This window comes from Lynx canadensis, chromosome A2 (assembly GCF_007474595.2).
Source record: "Lynx canadensis isolate LIC74 chromosome A2, mLynCan4.pri.v2, whole genome shotgun sequence".
NCBI lineage: Eukaryota > Metazoa > Chordata > Mammalia > Carnivora > Felidae > Lynx > Lynx canadensis.
The window spans coordinates 86,591,361-86,607,819 of record NC_044304.2 but is presented as its reverse complement, the minus strand read 5'-3'; the positions used below and the strand labels follow the sequence as shown (position 1 = coordinate 86,607,819).

The following is a 16,459-nucleotide window of genomic DNA, read 5'->3' as shown; positions in this document are numbered from 1 at the left end:
GTTTTTATGTTTTTATATTAACCCCTTATCAGGAATGTGATTTGTAAATAGTCTTTCCTATTCTATAGGTTGACTTTCATTTTGATGGTATCTCATGAATCCTTTAATCTATTTTCACTCTTTTTCATTCTTTTTTCTCATTGCTCCTCTCAGGTGACTTTTACTGCCCTGTTTTCAAGTTAACCCATCTTTTCTCTACTTCTCTGGTCTGATAGTAAACCCTTCTATGAATTTTGCAGTTCATATATTTTATTCTTTAGTTGTCTGATTTCTCTTTGATACTTTGTTATATATTCTGTTTGTTGAAATTTTCACTTTGTTCATGTATTGTTCTCCTAACTTCATTGAACATCATTATTTTGAACTTTTTAAATAAATAACTTTCCTCCATTTCATTTAGGTCCTTTTCTGAAATTTTATCTAGTTCTCTTTTTTGGAACACATTTCTCTGTTTCTTCAATTTTTTTGACTCTGTGTGTTGGTTTCTAAGCATTAGATAAAACAATCACGTCTTCTAGTCTTGATGCAACGGTTTCACGTAGGATTTAAACATTATGATTCAGGGGTGCCTGGGTGGCTTAGTCAGTTAAGCGTCCAACTTCAGCTCAGTTCACGATCTCATGGTTTGTGGATTCGAGCCCCCCACCCCCACCCCGTGCTCTCTGGTGACAGCTCAGAGCATGGAGCCTGCTTCAGATTCTGTGTCTTCCTCTCTCTCTGCCCCTCCCCCAGTCGCACTTTGTCTCTGTTTCTCTAAAATAAATAAACATTAAAGAAATGTAAACATTATGATTCAGCCTGGCCTGTGCTCTTGGTTGTCTCTCAAATCTTAACGATTGTTCGATTGTTCGAGCTGCCTTCTTTGTTCTTGATGGCTCCCAGGAGTTGAAGGTATGCCAAAACGTGTTTTGATGTGGGTTTTGTTTTGTTTTGTTTTATTTTGTTTTTTTTCTCATGGACCCATTATGTAGGAGTCATCAGCTAGTTTCTGGATTTTTTTCAGAGGGAATTGCTCCACGTGTAGCTGTAGATTCGGTGTGTCCATGGGACAAGGTGAGTTCAGGAGCCTCCTCTGTTGTCATCTTGGACTGGAACATTAAAAGTGACTACCTAGTAGTATATTTACCACATAATTAAAACATACATAGGGACTTGAAAAGACTGGTATATTTCAATTGTAATCCTAAGGTTATTAAGGTAATACTTTCTCTTAATGACTTGATACCTTTATCGTTGGATGTCTCTTTTCTTATAAATATTCCCTACATACTTTAAAGGATTTTTGAAAGTTAGATTTCTCTGTAAGACCCCATCAGTAACATCTCTGCTTATTTGTTGTGAAATTACTGTAATTTCTGACAATCCTTTTTAAAGCTTCTGTGTTCTCTTTGGTAACTACCGGTCTCTCTACCCTGCCATGCTGTTCACTCGAGCAAAACCCTTATATTTTCAAGGCATCTAACTAAAGAAGCATTTTGTTAATGTTTTGAGATAGAATAGAAACAGGGAGGCAAAAGGATTTTGTGTTGATAAAAATTTGTCCAAAGTTGAAAAACATTGGTAATATATAAACATCACTTATCAAGGACCATTTAAATACAAGCATTTCAGTTAAAAATTAATGTTCCTTCTTGAGTTTACCAGGTCTTCTATTGCATTCTATAATTTAGATTTGAGCTGGGGTGTTTTATTTTTATAGAAGTATTTTTGTTTATTTTATCTGCATTTACTACATAAAATACCAAAGTGAAGCTATAGAAATGCTAAAATGTCCACATTTAAATTATTACAGATCATATAAAGAAAACTTCTTATGTCCCCACTAGCATGTAACTACTATAAAATAAGCAAAAAAAAAAGTTATACTTTCTGAGTCTTTTTATTTTCTATCATTCTATTTTATCACAAATTTTAATATTTCTATGCTACTTTATTGTATACATGAAAAACTAGCAGCAACCACAGCAATGTCAAAGCAATTTCAAAGCAACAGGAATTCTTGAAAATTTACTATGTGCTTGAAGTGGTTTCTTTATATATAAAATTTCATTTCCCACAGTATTGTCACGGCCGTACATTAATTTCATTTTACCAAAGATACTGAGGCTTATAACATGTATTTGTATAGTGTTTTAAGTATTAGAATTCAGTGGTATAAGATGTATTTTACACAATTAAAGAAATGTTGTGTTGCGCTACTTTATTAAATTAGCATCAGCCTTATATTTTATTTATTTTTGAGAGACAGAGAAAGACAGAGCACTAGTGGGGGGAGGGGCAGAGAGAGAAGGAGACACAGAATCCCAAACAGGCCCCAGGTTCTGAGCTGTCAGCACAGAGCCTGACATGGGGCTCGAACTCATGAACCGTGAGATCATGACCTGATCCAAAGTTGGACGCTCAACCAACTGAGCCACCCAAGCGCCCCATGTTGTGCTACTTTATTAAGATGGATATAATTATAATTTTCTTTCACTGATCCTTTTCTACAGGGTTTTAGGTGTATTCAGTCACCAAAAGTTAAATGGTAGTAGGGATGCAACTACTTAACTCTTAAGACATTTCCATCTATAGAATGAAACTATAACCAAATCTTTAAAAGTAGTCACTTATACCAATGAATAGATTTCAGAGTTCCACAACTACTCTTTTAGCTATACCTTTACAAGGTGTAATAATCCCATGTGTAGATTCTAAACATATGCTATGCCATATATGATATAGTGCTGCAATTGTTTTTCATGGGCTATGTTTATATTCTGGTTTTTTTAAGCTTAAAAACAAATAAGTAAAACCAAATGCCCTGAGCACTCTACTATACCCTACTACAGTGTACTCTTCTGAGTGTAGCATTATAATAAGTTTTGATGTATGGAATGATCTTGAACATATGCCTATATGCTAAGGAAATGTCTTAAATCATCTTTTGGGATCTCAGACTGACATGTCTCAAAATTGATAAAGACACACCGACCACATTAGAAATTCAGTATCTGTGTGTGTGTTTATGAAAAGTTTAACAAGTAGTAAATTACAGCTCTGAGGGATTCAATCATGAAAAGTGAAAGCAAGTCTTTTAAGAAACTGTTATTACTTTTAACAGATAAATTCCGTGACCAGCTATTTTAAAATCCTCATTTTGTAATTTCCAAAATATCGTTAGCACACTAAAAGATAGACTAAACTGATTGAATCAAGAATGGGCAATAACTTCTTCATTTGTTGCCCTTTATTTGTATCTATGTAATGTCTTATTATATAATCAGTCCTGGTGAATTCTTTAAGACTACTGTCTAAGTAAGAACTCGACTGTTGGTAAGCAGCCTTAGTTGAGACCAAGTCCTATACTAGATGATGTTCTGTACTCACACAGCTATATTCAATGTGTATCATAAATTAATCTCTACTCACAGGGGTAGCAATGGACCAAGATACTGGTGACAGAAAAGCTTCATAAGTAAGGCCAGAGAAGGCTAGTATCTTATTTAACTCTGACCCATTGACAACAGCAGGAAAGTTAGATGCATACAGTTGATTTGCTTAGTTTTTGGTTTTTTTGTTTTTCTTTTTATTTTGAGGCTCAATCTTCAGAACACTTACCCTGGTTAAAAAAAAAAAAAAGTAGAAAGAGGGAGGCAAGAAGGAGGGAAAGAGAGGGAGAAAAGAGGGTAAAAACAAGGAAGGAAGGGAGGAAGAAAAGGAGAGAGGAAATTCATTTGGAATTACCTTATAACCAGGAAATGATGTTTTACCAAAATATATCCCTACCTGGGTAAATGGCAGAAGCGTTCCATAATCCCGTGTTACTTGGTTGTTGAATGTTTGTACTGTGTTGACGTTGACTCCAGGGATTGTTTTTGAAGAGTAAAGTGGGAAGGGAACAGGATCTGTAAGAAAGCTGTCTTTTAAAATTTAGAGATTTTTGAAAGAGTTGAAAACGGGCCTTCAATCACTGAATAGAAATAATTTTAATCTAAAGAAATAATTGTGTCTTGATTTAAGAAGAATTCTGCTTTCTTTTAGTACTTTTAAAATATCCTTTTAGTACTTTTAAAATATCCTTGACATTTGTAATAAAAATATTTCTGGTGCTGTATATATATGCTTGCTAATTTTTAGCTGATTATAAAGAAAATATAAATTTAAAACATCAACAGTTCATTTATATCACACTCAATTTTCACACAATAATCATTCTCCATCTTTTTATCCATGTAGCTAATTACAGAAAAATCTGTTCTATGAAATAAAGTTTACTAAGTTGTTCATCAGTCAAGAATTTTATTTTGCCACACGAAAAATGTCATGTTAATAATGCATAATGTGGGGCGCCTGGGTGGCGCAGTCGGTTAAGCGTCCGACTTCAGCCAGGTCACGATCTCGCGGTCCGTGAGTTCGAGCCCCGCGTCGGGCTCTCTGCTGACTGCTCAAAGCCTGGAGCCTGTTTCCGATTCTGTGTCTCCCTCTCTCTCTGCCCCTCCCCCGTTCATGCTCTGTCTCTCTCTGTCCCAAAAATAAATAAACGTTGAAAAAAAAAATTAAAAAAAAAAATAATGCATAATGTTAGTTGATGAGTTAAGGCTAAAAAATGAATAGTAATTCATAAATTATGACTGTATTTTCATCTTATCAGTTGCAATCATTTGTATGTTTAAATTGTGTCTTCTCAATTTATGATAGCTATTACTGTCTTTTACATGAAATGCTCCTCAATTTCATAAGTGAATTATACACTCTGGTGTTTCTTATACTGAGAACATCTTTATACAATATGTTTACAAAGTGTCTGGCCAAAAGTGGACAAAGATACCTGTATTATATCATGGTGATATCATTGAATTCCAAAAATTATTTTTTAATATCAGGGGATTCATTGTAGATCCTACAAAAATCTCAGAATGTCCTATTTCATATCATCTATTATTGAATTCAGAATAATATCCTTTTGTTATTGGTGTCCAGTCCCAATATTCATGTTGTAGATAGCTTCTGGGCACCAGAGCTCACGTCATGTGCACCTTATAACTCACTATAACTCTTGTTCCTTTAAAATGTTACTAATAATTTGCTATTTTTTCAATACAGGTAATGGATTAGGAATTAGAATTGTGGGTGGTAAAGAAATCCCTGGACATAATGGAGAAATTGGAGCCTATATTGCCAAAATTCTTCCTGGAGGAAGTGCAGAACAGACAGGAAAACTTATGGAAGGTAAGAATAAGGATTTCATTGTTGATTAAAATGAACATACTTATATTAAACATATTTTAATTTAATATGCAAATTTTCTCTTTATTTACCACGTAGGTAACCCTCTCTCCTTATGGTTAATTATGAAATTTTGGTATCGTAATATAAAAGAAAATGTGTTCACAACTATATTCATTTTATTTTCAATTGCATTGTCCTTTTGGCAGTTGGGTTTGCTCTGTGAATATCTTACTTAAGAAACACTAATTAGTCAATATTGTTTACTAACTTGGGTAATATTATTAAAACCACTTTGGTTATTGAGATTATTTTTTTTATAAATACTAAGAAAATTATATTGAAATCATAACTGTCAAAATACCACATGATTCAGTACACCCTAAAGTTGGGTCAGCAAACTGTGAACATCCCCCAGGCCAACTCTATCTGCTGTTTGTTTCTATAAAACAGTGTTGGAACACAGCCAGGATCATGAATTTACATGTTGGATATGGGCATTTTCCCACTACAAACAGAACTGCATTCATGACAAGATGAAATGGTCTACAAAAACTAAAATTTATACTCTATGGCTCTTAACAGAAAAAAATTTACCAACTCCTGTGCTAGGTTACTGTCTACTTTTGGGTACTATACATCTTATCACATCAAAAGCATTTAAAAAAAAAGAACTTTACAGATGTATCTAAAGGTCCATAAAACATGTATTTTATCAGTTTCTTTCACATGTCATAAAATGTTCGGTTCTCAAAACACAAAGTGATTATTTTCACTTGTTTTTTAGTTGATTGGGTTGTTTCCAAATCTAACATATGGTTTATAAGCTTTCAGTGATATTGTTTATAATGGATATTTTTTATCATAAAACAGCCTCAACCTATCATTTTATTTCATTCTAAATAAAATACTTATTTGGAAAGTGTTTTTTTCTCATTTCATAGTTTTATAAAATGTTGTTTGTTATTTAAAATTCTCATTATGCTAAAATGATTCACTATTATTTTCTTCAATGTATTGGAACCTCCCAAAAATGTCCATGGATATTTTGGTAGACTATTAGAATAAACACAAACTTGAGGTATTATTTACTCATCACATTGTTCTTACTGGAGCCAGTTGGTACCAAGTCTCTAAGATACGCTCTTCCTAACTTCACATTTAGTGACGTCACATTGATGGCTTGAACTGGTCTTGGTGGGAGGATTTACAAAGTGGAAACAGATCAATGTGATAAATTAGGCCTGTTTGTTTTGTTTATCTGCTTGTTGGTTTTCAGAATGCCAGATTACCAGGTCATCACCTAATATGTAACTGAAAGCATATTTTTAAAAATATTCCAATGTGCTGCATAAAACAGAGAAAGGTAGGAGAATTAGCCAGAAAGCTAAAAGAAAGTAAAAACTGTGGCAATCAAGATATAATAATTATGAGCAAACTACTGAGTCTGTACAAAGTTTCCATGACTATAATCTTATCATGCCTGATGCTACTCTTTGATGTTGCAGTCTACTTAAGCTATAGAAATTGAGACCATTTTTTTTAATTGACACCATTTTTAATGATGGAAGTGATATGCCGCTTTTATACAGCATACTCCAGAAGGAAACGTGTATGCTGTTTTTATTCTAAAATAAAAATTGCAGCAACTGTTTGTTTTATAGTTATGCAAGGATACCTGAATACAGATAAATTTTCATACTTTTGTCTGTAATTACACCATGGAAATTGACAAATACTACAAATCAGGGTGGTTTGAAAGATGTTTTAAATGAAGTGTTTTGTGATGAAATGATACTTTTTGTACTTGGTAGTCTATGTGGCCATTCTTAAGTTCATACACTTAAATTAAAAAAAAATAGATATAATACAGACTAAGTCAAGAGAGAAAATTGAAGTGAACCTAATGTCCCAATATGTCCTTTCATGTCCAAAGATGAACTGACTAGAAGGTCATCAGTCCAAATGGGAATACACAAGGACAATATTGCTTGACCAATATATTTTCTGGATATATATCTATATGTATTTATATTTACATAATTTTTGTTTTGTCTGTAACTGTGTTTTATTCATACATGGCATTCTTAGAACCCTCATCTTCAGTCTCTAATAGATTATCATACAGTTTCAGAGCAGTATATTGGTTAAGACACAACTCTGATTTTTATGTCTTATGTGAGATGTAACTACAGTAATACCAAGTGTAGATCACTGAAGTCTTGTGGATTTTTTAATATTTAAAATTTTTATGACATCATAAAATTTTATTTATTGAAGGCAATAACAACAGTTAATTCTCCATAGTTTGAAATTCTTTTCTAAGGAAAAAAATGTATACGAATAGATAGATAAAATATGTATTTGTATGCATGTAATTGTACTTCTCTATCTGTAGAACGAATTCCAGGTAGACTTAGGAATTGATTTGATGTCTTCCCGGTGTATCTTTCTGCATTTCTGAATACAAAACTATATACCCTGAGCCTTTATGATTTAAATTTGCCTCACGCTTGATTTAAAACATACATGAATGACAGTTGGTTGACCATAGAATTCTTAGACTGCATTTTTTTCCCACTCCACACAATGGCGCTATTGTTAAAAAAGAGGTTGACCCTACGGTTTTTCCTAAGTTTGGTTGTTTGTCTTACGGTAGGGTTTTCAGTCTCATCAGGGTCTAACATACTTATACTCTTGCAGCACTCAGAGGCATGGATTCTGACTGTGTTGACTTTTGGAAGAGCAAGAGTATTTTCAGGTTTCCTCTAGCTTTTTATCGTCAGGATTTGTGCATTTAAAACACACTACCAATCATGTAGGTTTTCTGATGCTGTTCAGAAAGTACTGACTTATGTAACTAACATTAAATGGAGGGGAGAAGGCCTCACTACTTCCTGAGTCCACTGAGCTGGTTATTTGTTAAAAGGAGATTTTTATTCAGAGTTTTTTGAAAAATCTTTCTGAACTAGGTTGTCTATCTTGTTACATAATGTAGGAAAGAGTTGTGTTTCAGAATGCTGATACTTGGCAGTAATTACTATCGCCCAATCATTAGGCTATTCTCAAAAAATTCATTTTTCTACACTCATAATATAGGCTTGTGCCATCCTCTGCAGTTAAAAAAAGCAGTTAGAGAACGTTGCATTAGTCAAAATTTCCTGAGCCAATCTTTTCGTTTTAGAAAAATCTGTAGTGATTTTCTGAAAGAACTTGCACGGTCAGATATTTGAGGGATCCTAATCTTCCAAAACCATACAATTTATTTTTCGGCAACATTAGTAAGCATTCTTAAACAGATATTGGACAAAGAATGATCTTTGGCTACCTATTATTCTTCATTTTAATGCTTAAAGTCAGTTTTCCGTTAAAAAAAAAAAGACAAAACATCTGGGGAATTAAAGTACAAATCTGATTTTCTGAACTGCTATTTGTCGCTATTTGCTTTAGGATTAAAATTTTAAACAATTTTAGATCAACACTGTTGGGGCTCTGTATTGATCATCAATATTGGGACTTTAAGTGGTCTATAATTTTGTCTATCATTTTCTCCTTTGATGTTGTTATTTCTCTTTGGACTAATTTGAGCATCTAAAAACACACTTGAATATATGGAGTTTGTGTATTTAAAACTTGCCACTTCCATTTTAAATGTTTATTTTTAAAGGAACGATTATAAACCTTATTTATAGTACAGTATCAATACTAGGTTCAATATAATCAGCACCTTAACTAATGGCCTCAAAAAACTAGATGCATCCTCTGTGATAAATTTTCTTTTCTCTATATTACCTAGTGAAACCTGTTCAATGTGATTACAATTTTAGGAAGTTTTGAATTCGTGACATGCTTTAAAAATAAAACTTTCTCTAAAAATAATTCTTTATAGGGGTACCTGGATGGCTCATTTGGTTAGGCATCCAACCTCAGCTCACTTCATGATCTCACAGTTTGTGAGTTGGAGCCCTGCATCTCTCAGCCCAGAGCCTGCTTCAGATTCTAGGTCTCCCTCTCACTCTCTGCCCCTCCCTGCCCTTCTCTCTCACGCTCTCAAAAATAAACATTAAAAAAATAAAATTAAATGAATAACTCTTTACATATTGTTTTCAGATCAAAGTTCCAACCATCTCCAAATCTGGGGAGTCTGTAATACATTGTTTTGTTTTGTTTTGTTTTTTTAATCTGATACAGACTTGGGTCAGTTTCTGTGTCCCATCCATTTGTACACATATCAGTTGTGCATGGATCTAAAATAATGACCCTTAACACCGAGGGTTTTTTCTCCATATTTGGTGCCCAGTACAGTGTCAAATAAAACAAGATTTCAAATAATATATATAAAAATTAGTGTTAAAGAATTAATTTTTGATTACAGGTGTTATATAGTAATTCAGAAGTTTATCTTCACAGGATTTTGTGAAGCAAACAATATTATGTAAAGAACCGTGTACATTTAAGACAGCCTCCATATTTGGTGATATAACTTTTGATTACCTTTTCAGGAAAAAAATGACAAAATAAAAACCATTTCCTCTGGGCGCATGTCCTTACAACTTTGAGCTTAACTACTCATAAATTAACATAAATTTACTCTAGGTGTTTTTTTTTGGGTTTTTGTTTGTTTTAGTTTTTCTTTGGTTTGAATTTAAATTAAGATCTCTGGAGTGGGGTATCGTGTGGTTACTGATATAGAAGAAAAACCCTCATCTCTGGAAAATGCAGCACCATTCTTCTGTGCTGGGACACAGTGTGAGGAAAAAATTTTCCTCTGACAGTTCTACCCTAGCCCCAAATCATCATTTGCTTTATGGTTGAAAGAGGGCGAAGGGCACACAACAAACGAGTTTTAAATTCGAAGTTAAAATATAGCAAGTGTTCTGTTGAACTGTTTGCTGCCTGACACATCTGTGTCTGATTTATTTGCACTTAAATGGTGAGGGTGTTTTGCTCTCAATCTTGTGAATTTGACTAAAACGACTCACTGGTTGAATGTCTCCATTACATAGTAACCACAAGAAGTCAGGGTTTGATGGGTACTGATTCATTAAAAGTGGACCTGAGTTTTCTCAGCCTGAGCCTCCTCCCCCATCAGGAAAATTACCTAAGAGAGACACCGCTTTATTCACGTTTTCACCTCCTCCGTCTGTTGAGACACCCAGTTCAACATCCCACACCTTCTCTTTTACCTTCCCTTCTGGGGATGGAGCTGGGGGGAGTTTAGAAGCATTTTATGGCCTGATGTATGCAACTTAACACTTATCTGGCTCTGATTTGTCATTTTGGTTGCAAATGTCAGAGTGTACCACAAAACTGTAGAGAATAATATGACAAACAGCCCTGTACCCGCCATACGTTTTTACATCACTATTTTGCCACATTTGTTTCATATTTTTCTGGGGAAGGGAGACACATAAATCAATTAAAGCCTCCTGTAGTCACCTCCCTTCTCCCGACTTCACCTAATCTGAGGTTACTCTTTCACTTGCTGTTCTTCCCAGTTTTATGTATGTATTCATAAACCAAAGAAGAATTTGTTTGCTTGTTTATGAAATTTTATGTAAATGACATCTTAATGTATTTTTGCAGCCTCTCTGAGTCACATCCAGTTTATACAATTTATCCGAAGTGATACATGTGGCTCTATTTCGTTTATTGTAACTACAGGGCAGAATTTGAGTATTGTACATTTCAATGGCACTTTAAATTTAAACATTCCCTGGTTATTTAAGTTATTTGTGAGGGTTTTTTTTTTTTTTTTTTTTTTTTTTTTTTTAGTATTTCAAACAATGCTATAATTTAATTTGTTAAAGTAGTCTCCTTATGCACATGTACAGGAGTTTCTTGGACAAGTTAAATTTCAGGCTATAATGACTATCGTGTTAAATAATGTAGGAGGAATGCTGTATGGTTTTTTCAACAATAGTAGATTTTTCCAAATCGCTGTCCAAAGTGTTATATTGTTTTTACACTTGTCCATAGTCAATTACTACTTTTGTTACTCTACATCTTTGGTCCTCTTCCTCTACATTTTCTTTTTCAAATGTAATGTGGGATGATATCCATTGCTTTTGTTTACCTTCCCTCCAGGAATGTGGAATACGATAATATTTTATTAATTTTGTTGGCTCTTGGGTTTTTCTCATCTGTGATTTGCCTGTTCTTTTGTTTATTCTTTAATTGTATTAGTGTATTTCAAATTGAATTTTAGGGAAACTGTATATATTCTGGATATAATCCTCTGTCAAGTAAGTAGGCTATAGATATCTTCTTCTCCCAGTATGTGGTATGCTTTTTAGTTTGTCCGTTCGTTTTTACAGAGGTTGAAATTTTAATATGGTCAAGTTTATCATTTTGTTTCTCTTAAGTTTTCTAAGTGTTCTGTATTGTTTTGGAAATTGTCGTTGTCCAGAAGTTTTCAGAATATTGCTCTATATTTTCTTCTAAAAATTGTAAAATCTTACTTTTCACATAATGTCCTTACAGAAATAGAATTTAATCTGTCTGTGGTCTGAGTAGAAACTTTAAGTTTTTTCTTCTTCAGCATGGATAATCAGTTGTTACTGATCAGTTGTTACTGATCAGTCGTTACTGATCAGTTGTTACTCCCACTGATCTCTAATGCTCCACTTGTCAGAAATAGATTTTTTTACACATATATGGGTCTTTTATGACCTCTCTGTTCTAGTCTACTGGTCTATTGTCTATCCCAACATAAGTGTCACATTTTGTTTTAATTATGATTTCTTTGTTTTAGTCCTGACACATGGCAGGTGAACATACCATATTGCTACTCTTCAAATACTCTTGGGACAATTCTTGACCTATGATCTTGCATATATTTTCCAGATTCTGCTTGTCAATTTTCAGGAAAAATCTCTGTTGAAATTTGATAGTGATTGTATTGAAGGAATAGATTGATTTAGAAAAAAATGTATCTTTTTATATTGAGTCATGTCTCTTTGAGTCGTAAATGCATTCACAATATCAGACCCTTGTTCCGCCTAGAGATTTAATCATTGTACTCTGAATCAATACAATAAAGTAAGTTAGGACAGTAAAAAAAAAAAAAAAAAAAATTAACACATAATTGTTAAACATTAATTAACACATAATTAACACATAATTGTTAAACATTAAAACTTTTGTATCATTTTACTCAACTTAAAATAGTATTATATACTCAGAAAAGGCAGTGTAAAAAGTATAAATAAAACAAAATTTTGTTTAGGAAATATAATGGGCCAAATGTAATCCTTTATGTGCATATCATTGCTTCTGAGGTTCATTTAATCACTGAACTTCTTAAACTCACTTCTTTTTTTCTTGGTATTCTATATCATAATTGTGAAATAAATTACTGGCATGATACTTTTAAAATTTCAACAATTTCCATAAGAGAACAAGAAATCCATAAGAAGTAAACATCTTTTAGCCAAAGAACCAAACACGGTCGTTGGTTTTAAAGATAACTTCTATCTATATTATTATTATTATTATTATTATTATTATTGGTAATTAAATCAAATTTGTTTGGAAGATTTTTGGAAAGCTGTTTGGAGCCAAGATAAGAATATAATGTTAAGACCCTAATGTAGCTTCATAAAACTCTTAATGAATCAGCAGGGTCCTAGAATAGGAGAGTAAAAGTTTAAAACCAATAATATCTGCTGTTTGCTTTTAAATTGAGCAAGGGTTGTATGAAAAGTTAGCTTCTCCCAGGCCATTGCACCTGTAAAGAATGAGTTCAATTTTGTTCATCCGCGTCATTCTGTGAGAAGTATGCCTGTGGCATAAATTCTAATTCATGGAAATTCTTGGTTTCTAGTTGTTTCAATTGTAGGTGACATTGATCCAGCTAGCTAGCTCTTTGTAGAGATGAATTGACAGGGTTTCTGGCAAGAAAATGCTGTTGGATTAATGGTTGACAATCAGTGATTGGAGTGAAGGTGAGGCTAGCTGTTTCTGGAATGGTGGTTTTGTTAGCAGTTGGCCTCTGGAAATCCCTGTTATGAAGAAGTCTATGGTAGAGGATATATTCCAGTAGTATTGTTAGAAGACACACTCCTGTGTAACTTAAGGGAGAATGTTCCTAGGCAAGAAAGTCTTTATTTCTGCTTATGCTTTTTTGGCATATGTTACAGATGGCATGGCAGTGATCAAGGTTGGAGATCAAGAAACACACCACACAGATGAGTCAGCTTCCTTGTTCTTGTTCCAGGGGGATACCAGGTACGGATTGGTCATTAGCATGAGATTTCTCAAAATTCCTTAAGCTGGTGTGCCAGGTACACGTGACACAAGATCACATTTCATGTTAATACAAAGATTTTCTAACAAATATTTAGGAATCTATCTTATGGAAAGAAAAATATAAGGTACCTGGGCTGGTAGGTTGTAATATATTATTTTCAGGGTTCAGTGACATCATACTTACCTTGTCAGATATTAAAGATTAGCTATGTTGCCAGGACAAAGAAATATATTTCTCTTTTTTATCCGTTTATTTTGAAATTAATCAGAGGAAATTATGTTTGAGTCATAATATTTCTGGTAGAAATATCAAGAAAACTAAATGATTGCCCTGTCTTGTACATTTTTTGCTAAGTGTAACTAATAATCCATATTCTAATTTGATTACTTTTATTAACAAAGGTAGCATACCTTGAAATATTTACATAAGTTCAAGTGATACCGCTTCTTGATGAACAATTGTTTCTATTCTTAAATTTCGGATTTGTCTGGTCAATATGCCATAATAGGCTACATTTTAGTGGGTGTGTGAATTGGAGTGGTTTTTTTGGAAGCAAGGATGTTGAACCGTCTTTAATATTCATGCCAGACCTTCAGTCAGCCAGTGCTTTAGCACATCCCATATATTCAGAGAGTGTTTTTATAGTCAGACAGATCAGTATTTAAGTTCAGCTGTTGTATGTATTGTCTGTATATGGTGTTTAACTTTTAGTTTTTTTGATGTTCTCAGTAGGGAAACTGAGATAATAATAGTCAGACTTAGAAACAATGTACCAGAAATACAGTGTTTTGCATGAGTGGTGAATATAATCATGTTTACTTTCACTTTGGAGATCTTTGATGGTAAGAAAAATATTTGCAATATTAACCTTGAATTCTGTGTCCCCCATATGTGGACATACTTAAATAATTGACCATAGTCAGTTCTGATCTCGGAGCTGCAGGGATGCAGAATATTTCTAATTAACAGAGCATCAAACTTCGGTCACAAAACTCTGACCCAAGCCATCTTCATCACTTTAGTCCAGTTACTCGTGTTCTCTAAGTTTCCTTTTATCTCGTCTGTACAATTGAGAGATTTCAAGACCTGTCTCACAGAGTTAACAGTGAGTGACAGTTACTTATGTTTATTTTTTATATGCTTTGTTAATCTTACAGAGTTCAGACTTCCTATAAGGGACTATTGAACTGTTAGAGCCCTCTGCGATAATGGAAAGTTATTTTAGTTTTAGTTATCAGGCTTGAATAAATTTCAAAAACAAAAAACCTTAATGCCTGAAGTAAGTAAGCCATTTTTCATTTAAATGTATTACATCCTGGGGCGCCTGGGTGACCAGTCTGTCTTGATTTCAGATCAGGTCATGATCATCCTGGTTCATGAGTTCAAGCCCCACATCAGGCTCTGTGCTGCCAGTGCAGAGCCTGGTTGGGATTCTCATTCTCTCTTTCTCTCTCTCTCTTTCTCTCTCTCCCTCTCTCTCTCTCTGTCCCTCTGAATAAATAAATAAACTTAAAAAACAAAATACCCGTACTACCTCCTAACCGTAAAACCATTGGCTAATCTTTTAAAAGTTTTCTCATTTTTTCTTCTTATCAACAGTATGTTAATCAGTAAACCTCACATCTGATTAAAATTTATGGGCACACATACAATGAATATCTGTTCATGTAACTTTCATGGTCTATTAGTCGCTGAAAACACATCTTGTTAGTGACCAGAACTGTGGTGTCCGATGTCTTGCTTTCAGTGTCTGGACTAATCTTTCTCATCAACTCCTTTTGTGCGGGACTTTTGACAAATCGCAAAAGCTTACCGGATCTTGAGCATTAAATGTATGGGATCCTCCATTAGACCTTTCTATAATGCATACTTCAGAGACACTTTACTTGTTGAAGAGATGTGGGGGACAGGATGAACCCTGGGATGAAACGTGGTTCAATTTTAGGTTTGGGAGGTGGAGGTGAAGCAGTACATGAGCCATGATAAGCTGAGTATGTTAGATAAAATGAAAATTCAAACACTAGAATTATGGGCTAAAGAAAAAAAATTAAAGGGAAATTAGAAAATATTTTGAACAAAATGCAAATGAAAAAGCAATGTACCAAAATTTATGGGCTGCAACTAAAGTAGAGCTTAGAGGCATGTTGATAGTATTAAGTACTTATATTTGGAAAAAAGGACCCAAAGGCACGAGAAACAGAAGAGAAAATTAAGCTAAAATAACTGAAAGCAAGGAACTATTAAAGATAAAAGCAAAAACCAAACAGAAAACAATAACTGATTATGACAGAAAGCAGACAGGTGGTTTCCTGGAGCTGAGGTTGAGTAGAAGAGAAAAGTGGGAAAGAGTCAGTGGGAACTCAAGGCATGAAGAAAGTATTCTCTATCTTGATTCTGGTTGTGGTTTATACAGTTGTATATATTTGCTATCATTTCACTGTACATATAAAATAGGCTGTTTTTATTACATGTATGCTATATCTTGGTAAAGCTGATCTTAAAAAATTCTTAGTTATTTTTGGAAATGGGACAATGAGTATTTGAATATGAAGCAGTTGTAATATATAAAATAATGTGATTGCTTTTTAAAATAACGAGTCCTTATCTATTAGAAATACATATTGACATATTTGTGTATGAAATAATAGAACTGCTGAGATTTGTTTCATAAGAATGTTAGTAGTTCGGAAGTATTTGGGGATAGAGATGAAACAATTTCCGTGAGTTGATAACTGTTTAAAGTAACTTATGAGTAAATAACATTTTCTATTTAAAAAAAAAAAAAGACTGTGAGGGTGATTATATGGGATGAGAAAAGAAATGAGATCAGAATGAATAAATTATGGCACTTTAACGAAAGGACCATCTCAGGGCTCCTCTCTCACTTGTATGAGCCCCCGCCAAAGCTTGGAAGTTCTAAGGAATGTGTAATGTTTGCTGCCTTTGTCACCTTTTCAGCATTTGTCATTTGTTGTGGTTTCTTTTGTCCTTTTCATAAAA

At 33.7% G+C, this 16,459-nt stretch overlaps 1 protein-coding gene across 1 annotated transcript in view; it reads left to right on the top strand.

Moving 5' to 3' along the window:
* PCLO (piccolo presynaptic cytomatrix protein) overlaps nucleotides 1-16,459 on the top strand; it is a 421,831-nt gene that overhangs the window by 292,668 nt on the left and 112,704 nt on the right. The window contains 1 exon segment of the mRNA XM_030307861.1: nucleotides 5,086-5,211. Coding sequence (XP_030163721.1) covers nucleotides 5,086-5,211 — 126 coding nt within the window.